We start from the raw sequence: 11,694 nt of genomic DNA on the forward strand, positions 1-11,694 counted from the left end.
GAGTCATCTACCAGCTTCCTACTCTTTTGCCTTCCATAATCTCTTTGACAACCCAGTAGCTGGATTAGGTCTATTAGATTGTAAGATGCCGTTATTTCTTTCCTACAAACCTTTTATTGGCTTTACGCTGACGGTCTATAAGGCCCAATCTGATGTGGTGCTCTCTCCCCACAACCTTGTCTCTAACTTCAACTCCTACTGTTCTTCCCCTTTCTCACCACTGTGCAGCCACATGAAATCACTAGCTATTGCTTAGAGATACTTGCTTTCTCTTATTCCCTCATTTGTTCTCATGCCTTACTTATTCTTACTTTAGCCTTTTGCTCAAATGTCATCTTATCATAGGTGAGCTATCCGTGTCTTACCATACTTGCTTCAGCAAAACCTCCCATTCTACTCTGTTGTGTCTTCTCTGGAAACAGGAGTACCTCTTATCTATCTATCTTCACTTTATTATATTCCTATTACGTGTCTTCATCTGACCCAGTATATATTTTGCTACTTTAGTTGTTTCTTGTCTGGTTTCCCCATTAGAATGTAAATTTGATTACTGCAGGGATGTTTCTATAAATGTAGTTCATTCATTTTTGTGTCCTTAGACACAGCTCAGAGTGATTGGTAATGAACAGGTGCCTAATAAAAATTCGTCAAAAAAAATGAATGAGGTCAGTTATAACAGTTTTTTTTTTTTAGAGTTGGTGGTACATACATGGAGAAAGTGAACCAATATATCCTATTTTCTAATTATTGGATATTTCTTTCAACGATAGGTGTTCATATTGATTTTGTTAGCCCAATTTAAAAGGGACTCATTTGAGTGATACAATTTCGGCACTATCTGCAAATTATACCTCATTTCTTTATGGTGTTCAATGGCAGTGATAGTTATTGCATCTTGTTTTTGACCCTAACTTTAATAAAAATTCTTCTAATATTTAATTAAATATGATATTACAAGTGGATGCACTTTATCAGAAAAAGAAAGTTTGACTTTATTTTTAGCTTGTAAGCTTTTGAAATCAGGAATATGTACTGATTTTTGGCCTATGTACAGGTATTTTTCCTTTTGTTCAACAAGTATAGTGAATTAGATCAACAATCCTCATAATATTGATCTTTGCATCATATATTTACCTATTTGTTTATCAAAATCAAGAATTTCTAAGCATATACCAATTGCTAAACCTGTTTCTCATTATGGAGAACCAACAGGTAGAAAAGATTCCTCCTCTCACAACAGCATCATTCTACTAAGGGATGGTGACAATAACCGAGAAAATTAATAAACAAATTATGCATTTCAGCAGTTATTAGATCTATGAATACAATAAAATAGGGATGGGAATGGGGTATAGTTAGCCATCCTCCTTGGAGAAGTTGCATTTGAGCTGAGATGAGAAAGATTAAAACGAGTTAGTGGTACAGATATCTGGTAACACACTTTTGACAGAGAAAATAGCAAATGAAAATCTGGCGTGGTGGGCCACCTCTGTAATCCCATCTAGTTGGGAGGTTGAGGCAAGAGGACCACAAGTGCAAGACCAGCCTGGGCAATAGTTTGAAAATAAAAGAGAAGAGCTGGGGCAGTAGCTCAGTCGTAGACTGCTTGCCTAACATGCTCAAGGCCTTGGGTTTAATCTCCAGTACAGAAGAAGAAGAAGGAGAAGAGGGCCAGAGGAAGGGGGAGCGGGGAGAAAAAAGAAAGCGGAAATCAACCCCACATATATTAAGTTGGGGGTCGGGTGTGGAGTATTTACAAAATGAGGTCACACAGGTGAGCATGCTGTAGATCATTTAGGACCTTGAAGACCAAGATGAATATTTTAACTTCTATTCTGGAAAACATTTTATTTATTAAAATATTTATTATAGGGGTATTGAAGTATGGGGGGACCATGATCTGGTCTGATCAAAATATTTCTGTGGTGGTGGGGTGCTCAGTGGTGGAGTACTTATCATATGCACAAAGTTCTAGATTTGATCCTCCTCTCTCCCTCTCTCTCTCTCTCTCTCTCTCTCTCTCTCTCTCTCTCTTTCTCTCTATCTCTCTCTCTCTCTCTCACACACACACACACACACACATTCTGGCTGCTGTGACATTAATGGACTCCTTTTGGAGGTAGAAATTTCAAAATGAAATTAATGTGACTGACGGGCTTTTACAGTAGTACTGTTGAACTGTGACTGAGACTGAGTTTTCAGGTTAATACCAGCAGGGCTTATTGAATGACTAAATACTGGGTGAGAGAAAAAGAATTTTGAATGACTCCAAAAGCAAACCTTATGTGTTTATGTTGTTGTTTTTTACTAAGGTTGGACATTAGTTACTTATATTACGGTCATGAAGTTTACTCTCAGGCATAGGAGAATCTATGCTGTTGACTTGGTGGGTGTCCTAGTTGGTTTAATGTTTTTCTACCTTAGATGAATACCCTGTAGGTTTCTGCCCTGGGAGTGCTAGTAAGTGTTGTGGGCTATTGCATGCGGGCTTATGCACACTGGGTGGAATCAGATGGGACTTGACAATGTTCCAGAGGACAGATGAGCAGGCACAACTCCTGTTGGCTGTGTGAGACACTGTGGTTGTTGTTCTGAACTTGGCATCCTCCCCGGACAGCTAAGAGAATACTCACAGGATGCTGATGAGAGGCTCCTTGGTGCTGGCTGGTATTCCTCTTGAGAGAATTCTCCACAGCTCTCTTGTATTTCTGCTTGAGAGGAAATGGCAGCTTTGCTCTGGACTGTCTTTTCAAGGGAATTTGTTTGATGAGCAGCCGTGAGAGATAGAGCCAGTCTTCTTCTAGAGCAGTGACCATTTGTTTTTCTCAGTGCTGGGAATTGAACCCAGGGCCTCATGCATACCAGGCAAGTGCAAAATATTTGACTTATTCCTTCCTTGTTTAGTTGTTTCACTCTCTCCCTTTCCTCCCTCCCTCCTTTCCTTCCTTCTATTCTTTTTTCATGTTTAATTGTTCTTACCAGAATTTATAGTACTACATTGAATAGAAGCAGTAAGAAGCTGGGCATGGTGGTGCACACCTGTAATCCCAGAACTCAGGAGGCTGAGGCAGGAGGATCGCTGTGAGTTTGAGACCAGCCTGGACTACATAGTGAGTTCCAGGTCAGTCTCAACTATATAGTGGGACCCTGTCTAAGAAAAAAAAAAAAAAAAAGAAGCAGTAAGAGGAGGGTATCTTTGGCTTATTTCTGAAATTAGAAGAAAAGATTTCAACTTTTTACCATTGAATGTATTAGCTGTGAACTTTTCATTTTGTGGCCTTTCTTGCATTGACATACCCTTCTATGATTAACTTATTAAATTTTTTTACCATAAAACATGTTGAATTTTGTCAAGGACTTTTTTTCATCTCTTGACATGATTATATGATTATATGGTTTTTGGATTTACTTCTGTTAATATGCTAACGCATGTGTGCATTTACTGATTTGTATATATTGAAATGTTCTTGCATCCCAGTAATAATTCTTACTTGATTATGTTGATTGATCTTTTTAAAAATGATGCTGCAGTAGCTAAATCCTAGAGGCAGCCTGAATACCCATCAACAGATGATTGGATTAAAAATAACATGGTATCTATGTATAATGCGATACTAATTGGCTACAAACAATGACAAATTTGAGGCATTTGTAGAAAAGTGGGTCTACCTGGAAAATATAACGTTGAGTGAAGTAAACCAAACACACAAACTTCAATGTCGTATGGTATCTCTCATTTGAGTGAGGCAAAATACAAAGAAAATGAGAAAGGATGAAAAGAAAGGGACAAGAGGATGGAGCTCTTGCAAGAGAGAGTGGTCCAAGGGACCAAGTGCAAGGGGTGAGGAGGAGGGGAAGGGGAAATAAGAAAAACAAAGATGTGTCATGTACAGAAACCCCGTAACCCCAATTAATGTAAACACTGTATGCCATAACCTGAGCTGAGACAGATAATATTAACAAGTATGAACAAGGGAAGAGAAGGGGGAGGAAAGGGGGAAAAAAGATAAAGAAACAAGCTGTAATATGTACATGTAAGCACTCTTCAAGACAATTGTAAATGGCATGAAATGCAAACGTGTACTCAATAAATAAATAAATGCTACTGAATTCAGTTTGCTAACACAGCTTGAGCATTTCTTTTCCCAAAGGACAAAAATGTTTCAAAATTTATAGTTTTTAAGATTTTGAAATAAATTCAAAGTTTAGATTTAGTAGCATCTTCAATTTTGACTTTTTGGATTAAGAATTTCAACCTGTACTTTGTTGAGGATTTTTTCATCTATATCCATAGAGATTTAGTGTGTAATATTCTTTTCCTGTAGCTGTGAACTTTATTTTTAGTATAATGCTGGCTCCATAAAATGAATTTTGAAGTATTTCCTAAGCTTAATTTTTAAAAAGTTTAAGAAAGATTGGTATTAATTCTTTAAATATTTGGCAGAATATTCTTCCATGAGCCCATTTGGTACTTAGTATTTCTTTTTTGAAATATATTTATTACAATTCAGTATCCTTACTCATTATTAGTGTGTTCAGGGTTTCTGTTTCTTTGGTAGTTATGGTTTTCTAGCAATTTATCCATTTCTTCTAGTTTTGTCAATTTTTTAGAGTACAGTCATATAGTAGTCTCTTACCTCTACTATTTCAATTTTTTATGATGATTCCATACTGACAATATTCGTTTCAATTTACCTATATGTTTATGGCTTTATGTGTTCAAATTTCCTTCTCATCCAGATTTCAGTTGGAATTATTTTCCACTTTTAATGAAATCCTTTAGAAATTTCTTTAGAGCAGGTATCTTTGTGATAACTTACTTGTAGATGTTTTCATTTTTTTCCTTGAAAGGTACTTTTTTTGGGTACATAATTCTATGTTGATATTTATTTTTTTCATTTAGTCTCTCTGGGCTTTGCTTCTGTTTGTCTGATGACAAATTTGTAGTCACTTTTCTTTATATTAATGTCACCAAATTAAAATGATACCAAAACAATAGATGATATGTCCTTTACTACTGTTCACCCTCGGGACTCTGTCTTTGGTTTGCTGTAATTTCATTATAATGTATATGGTTATGAATTATTTTTATTTATCTTACAAGGTATGGGATTTATTTTGTGTTTACTGGATCTGTGGATCAACACATTCTCCTAATTTTGAAAAATTTTCAGCCATTGTGTTTAAAAATATTTCTTCTTCCCTCTAATTTCATTTTCTCCTTCTTGAACTCTGATATATGCTAGGTCAGAAGCTGACAAAAGTTTTCTGAAAAGGCCATTTTTAGGCTTTATTGACCACATGCATATTTTTTGTTACATATTTTTTGTTGCTTTTTAAGAATACAGACTCATTCTTTGCTGGCTGAAAAACAGCAAAACCATATGCTAAACTTTTTTTTCTCTTTTCCACGGCTCTTAATCACTCATATTTTTATATCTTAAGCTCTTTGCAGCATTTAATACAAAAAATTTTCTGACTCGTCCTCTTCTCAACTCTTTTTAATGCTTTATAGGTTGTTCGTTGAGTTGAACAATTATATATTTTTTATTTCAGATTTTTTTTTTCTGGTAGTCAGATATCTCCCCAGGCTAAAGGTGATTTTTTTTCTCTCTCTTGCTTTCTGTAAGAATTAGTGCACAAGTCAGAAGCCTGAGATTTAGCTTTTGCATCTTACTCCTATTCCCAGGTCTAACCTTCCCCTTGCTGTTGTCATAGAAATCCAAGCTCAGGGCCACTTCCCTTATCCTCTCTTTCTGGCTTTCAGCTTCTGTAGCTTCTCTTCTGGCTTCTCACTGCTCTTATCTAGGTCCTTCTTGGTACCCTAACTCTGGGATACCCTGGACCACCCTGGACCAAGATACTAGTTGCTGTCATCCTGTTTCTCAAGCTCTAATGAACTCTAAGCTCAACTCACATTTGCACATTTCTTTTTGTGGGCATTGGTCATTGGAGACCTGTGCCACACTTTGTGAGTGCAGAGCTAATGCAAAGTCTCTATTGCAGCTAAGAAACAGTTGGTGCGAAGCTGGTTGGTTCTCTGAAGCTTCTAATCATTTGTAATGTGAGAAGCATGTATCCATGTCAAATTTATATTTGAAAATAATTTTTCTGAGTGTCTTTTTATTATAAGACATACTTTGTTGAATAAGGATGAGTGGCAAAATACATTCAAGTATTTTTTTCTGTATAGTCTTCACAGAATATTGTTCTCAGAATTCTTGTTTGAAGTTATCTTACTTCCTTTACTTTCTGTATTATTAAAAATTCATTGCCATTAATAAGATAATCAACATTTAAGAAATAATGAGCAATATTATATTATGAACATCACTCTATATACCATCAATGAATTTGATATTTCACATAGAAACTCTCACATATGTAATAAATGTGTTTATTACTTATCATTTAGGAAAATGTCTGATCAAGAGGAACAGTTGGATATTCGGGATGTTGTTGATTCCACAGAAGAAAGTGATGATGCTGTTGACATTATCAATGTCCCAGTTCCTTCAGATGCACTGGAAGAGTCAGAACTAAGTGAAGAAAATGGATCAGAAGCAGAAGAAGAAGAAGAAGAAGAAGAAGAAGAAGAAGAAGAAGAAGAAGAAGAAGAAGAAGAAGAAGAAGAAGAAGAACAACAACAACAACAACAACAACAACAACAACAACAGCAACAACAACAACGACAACAGCAGCAACAACAAGAAGTCACTATGGGTCATGAAACACCCAAGAACCAAAGATACAAGAGTGCTACAAGTCTGGAATCAAATGAAGAAGAACTCGTGGAAAAGACTGAATCTCCAAGCCAAGCTTCTGATACTCTGAGCCATGAGGAAGAACAGTATGCACTGCAACCAGATGAACAGAGCCTAAGTGATGAAAGTCTGGCCTTTCTGAATAAAATAAAGGCTATAACACAATCTTTGCAAATACCAATTAAAGATCCTTCAGCAACAGGTATTACCTAGAAAAGATAGGACATTTTGTTTTCTTTTTTCAAAAAATTGATGCTTTTTCTTGTTTATTTTTGTTTGAAAATGTATTTATACCTGGTGCTACTTTCCCATTCCATTATCCACCAGACTTCTGTGGTTACACCACTTGAATCTGTTCAGTATCTGTGAAAAGTTCTCTGTGCCACATTGTCTATTTTTCTTCAATAAATGAGCATCATTAAATTTTAAATTCATATTTGTATATATGTTTGAAAAAGTAGGCTTTGAAAATGTTCGAGAACCTTGGGAAATGGTAGAAAAATGCTTCAGTATTATAATTGGAATTCCTTTGCATGCCTATTTGGAATTAATTGTTGTATATAGCTAGTAAGAGTTGGGGTGAGAATTTGACTCCTGATTTTCTAGTTTTGCGTTCAGTGTCCATTCCACTAAGCAAGTTGCTTTTACATATCACTGTAGTCTGTTTTGTGTTAACCTCATATTTAGCTTTGAAAGAAATCATTGTTGTCTTTCATTGTAGATCAGTTTTAAAGACATTCACCAAACAAAATGGAGGACACCTATTGGCTCTTATTACATCCTTGATAACCAAGAAGGGGAAGCAGGAATAAGGTGTTTACACAGAAAACCATTAACCCTTCCTTTTCCTCCTTGTTTATGAATCTTAAGACAGTTTCCACCAACAGGGTAGAGACCACGGGCCATTATTTAATAACAATAATAACTGCAGCTTAGTTTGGCTTGTCAAATGTAGTTTTTGAACACAGTGGGTAGTATATTCTTGTGTGGTGTGTCCACAAAAGTAAAGAATGAAAAAGAAAGACAGAAAACCATACCTGACAGAACAGAGTATTTCTCAGTTTCATTTGTTAGTGTAAATTTGGGTTTAATTTTGAATAGTTTTTTTCTTGCCTGATACTGTAATTTATAGCAAACACATGATGATTTAAAAAAATTTTGTTTTAGTCCTGTTCTTCTTGAATTCCAAAAATCCCTTAATATAACTCTCTTTCTGAACACTCAAGAAGACACTAATATGAAAGTTTTAAAATCTGTTAAACATAGCTATTTGTATTCATGAAACAATTAAGATAGTCTTCTGATAATTTAGTGTTTGGCATCTGAAAGAATAGTCTTTGTTTATACAGAACTGTTAGGACAAATTTAGCTAACTCAAAGAACCTTGATATTACTAATGCCTAGATGAGTTTTTTCATGGGATTATTGATAAATTTCTCATTTAGCTTTATGAACAATTGTCATGTCTGATATCTAGAAATGTACACAATCTTTTCTTGTAATATGGATTTTATATTTCATCTTATTAAATCTTCTCTTAAAATTGAAAGTTTATAGTTGTAAAAGAAAAAAGTTTACTCCATATTAATTAGTTCTTAAATCCTACATTCTTTCCCATAGTTATTTTTAGCAGGTAATAATTTTTCTGAAAACAGTTTTTGTGTTTAAAATTAAGCATATCTTGATTTCCTATTTTGTACAGTGGAGTATGGGTCAGACAATGCCAATTTTTCTGAAAAATAGTTGTGGTGGGAGAGTGAGCCATATAATAGTCATTTTTTTTTCAAAAGAAGTTACAGTTCATTCTAACATCTTGAGCTTAAACACAAAAATGCCTTGATTTTCTGTGATGCTTCCTAGGCTTCTATAGGAATAAAATATAGTGGATGTTGAACATGGGTGAACAATCTTGATATTATGTATACTGTATTAATTTTTAGAGGAAATGTTTGCAAGTCAGTGTTGACCATTTCTCCTTATATGTGCCTGGGTGTGATAGAGAAGTAATCTGCATTCCATATGATTAAAGAGGCCTGTAATTCTGCATCTGTGGAGTATAACTGGCTATCCCTGGATATATTTGATTATGATTATTTATTTTCTTTTTTTATCCACAGTAAAAGTTGTACTTGTTCCTGTGGGTCAAGAAATTATAATGTCTTTTAAGGTTGACACCATTTTAAAATACCTTGGGGATCATTTTTCAAGCTTATTAAGCATCCCACCTTCTGTACTGCAGATAAGTTATGCAGGTAAGCTTGAAGGGTAATGAATTTATTAAGTCATTTCTAGTTTTAGCGTGTAAACCATATCTTTGATGTCTAAAATGAAATATCTTGATATTTACTGTTGCAGCATATTGTGGTTATGCATTATTAATTCATTTAAAAGATTTTTATAGAAGAATTTGTACTACATTGTTTGGCTAATAACTGAAGATACAAAGAAACATGAAGTGTCTTATTCTCAAGTTGTCAATAGAATAGTAAGGAAGAATGGCATGCATTAGTTACTACATACTGTGTAAATGCTTCAGTGGGAATATTACAAAAAGCTATGAGACTGGGAGAAAGGAAATTCAGAGACTTTAGAGTCCAGTCAGTGTCTTTCTCTCTCTCTCTCTCCCTCCCTCTCTCTCTCTTTCTGCCCGTCCCCCCCCCTTTCTTGCTTTTTTCTTTCTCTTCCTGTACTGGGGAGCAAACCTAGGGCCTCATACATGCAAGTATTATACCATTGTGTTACATCCCCAGCCTCTGAAAATATTATGTTTTCTATATATTAAGGTCATGCACATGATGTTAATTAGGTTTATTTATATTTTGTGGATGATATTGAAATGCCTCACAGAAGTTATATTAGCCTGTTTCATGCCTGGATATAGTTTTTGTGATAGTTTCCCTAGACTACTGTATGTTTCTGTAGGACATGTCAGAGCAACTCCTAATATTTTGTTTTGAGAGTTTTGATATTGACTTAGAAAGTTTCCAGAGAAAAACAATTAGACAAACCATTTTAAGGATCTATTATAATGAATGTATTACTCAAAAAGTAAAATGTATTGAAATAACCAATTAGAGTTTAATTAAGGAAACAAACTTTAAATACTTATTGACAAAATAATTATGACAATGATCATGAGGATTAGTTTATTGAATCCTTACTATGCATTAGTACTTCTACAAAACATTTTACCTACATTGTCGTTTAATCCACAGAACAATCTTTTGAGATAGGTATTATTATTATTAACTTTTTTTGAGAGGTAAAAACTAAAACAGGAAACTTTTCTAAAGTTATGCCAGTGATAAGTGGCAGAGTCTGAACTGAAATGTAGGTATGACTCCAGAGGAAATTTGACATTACTTCCTGTTATCTCAAAGGTGAAGTCGAAATTGAAGAGAGAGCACTTATTGGCTGGGGCTGGTGATCAGTGGAACTTATGGATCTCTCTGTCCAGTGTGCTTCATGACCTTTTGTCTTTCTAAGCATCAGGTGTTATCAGTGGACAACAAAGGATGCCAGCTGCGGTGACAGAAAAGCTAGATTTCGTATCAGCCATTCTCTAAGATGGGTGCCTTCTTCCAGGACTGGAACTGGAGTTTAAGTTTGGTGGCACTATGCCCAGTGTAGAAACAGGCAGAAGAAAGAAAAGGGCTCTGGAAACCTGTATTGGTTTTTTATGGCTGTTGTAACAATCACAAATTTAGTGGCTTAATTAAGGAAACATGTATTTCTCTTGCAGTTTTGAAGGCCATAAATCCTAAATCAGTTTCCCTGGGAAACTCACAGTCAACGTGTCAGCACGGCTTTCTGTTCCTCTGGAGGCTCTGGGGGAAGAATCCACTTCCTCGCCTTCCAGCCTCTAGAGTTGCAGTCCTGGCATTCATTGATTCATTGGCCTTTTCTCCATCTGCAGAGTCACAGAGTAGCATATTTATGTATCCTTTCCTCTGTCCTAGTACCTTTTCCTGTAGGGTCATATTCGGTCTTCCGTCTTCTAATAAAGGCACATGTGATTACATTTAGGGCATAACCAGATATCCCTGGATGATCCCTTCATCTAAAAATCCTATAAAGTCACTTTTCCTGTATAAGAGCATTCTTAGGAGTAGGATATGGATGCATTTTTCAACTTATCACAAAGTATGTAGACATTCATGTTTATTTTTAAAGTTAAGAATATAGGCTGTGACATTGAAACTCAAAGATCTTAGACTGTGCTTTCTTGGACATAGCCAAAACAGATGACTGGTGTTTGATATATCTTATGAGTATCACTACTGCTGTGTTCAAATTCCTAATTGTGGTTGAGGAAGACTGTACACTTGATGATTTATACAGATTCCATTAGTAAAGTTTCCACAACACAAAATAACAGGCAGTAACACTATTTCACTTTCACTGATTTAAAACAGAGAAAGAAAGTTAATTTATTAAATACAACTATGGTAGGATGGAGCCAGGAAAAGGGTGTAGAAGTTGGAGCAGTTCAACAACAACAACAACAAATGAAGTGATGCATACCTTTTCCAGCATAAAACTAAGGTTAACCTTCACCTTGGCATTTATTAATTTACGTGAATTTCTGATATGGAGAGAGAAAAATAAAGGAATTTTGTGGAATTTTGAGCCTATGATTTTCTACCTTAGAGGGTAGAGTGGGTTTTATAATAATCCTGCTTTCCCTAACAGATTTATCCCATATTTACATATAAGACATTATGGTTCTCCACTAGCAAGGTTTAGTATATGATCCTGCTCACACTATAGAGTGTTTTTATTTTTTAATATTTATTACATTTCATGGTGTTATATGTTTATATATCTAAATAATTCAGAATTGTATCTTTATTTATAGTGCTGAAGTCCTGCACAAGAATGCCACTATAACTCTTCTTCTTGTGGAATTTAATTTTTATTTTATTATTTA

General features: G+C 35.1%; 1 protein-coding gene across 1 annotated transcript in view; it reads left to right on the forward strand.

The window, feature by feature from the left end:
* Positions 1–11,694, forward strand: part of Iqub (IQ motif and ubiquitin domain containing) — a 77,825-nt gene that overhangs the window by 7,661 nt on the left and 58,470 nt on the right. The window contains exons 2-4 of the mRNA XM_033758023.1: positions 6,416–6,612; positions 6,751–6,966; positions 8,882–9,016. Of these exons, the coding sequence (XP_033613914.1) occupies positions 6,420–6,612; positions 6,751–6,966; positions 8,882–9,016 (544 nt within the window). The 5' untranslated portion in view covers positions 6,416–6,419. The remainder of the gene's footprint in view (positions 1–6,415; positions 6,613–6,750; positions 6,967–8,881; positions 9,017–11,694) is intronic.

The sequence above is a fragment of the Fukomys damarensis genome, unplaced genomic scaffold, assembly GCF_012274545.1.
Source record: "Fukomys damarensis isolate Sample0158 unplaced genomic scaffold, DMR_v1.0_HiC HiC_scaffold_4, whole genome shotgun sequence".
NCBI classification, from domain to species: domain Eukaryota; kingdom Metazoa; phylum Chordata; class Mammalia; order Rodentia; family Bathyergidae; genus Fukomys; species Fukomys damarensis.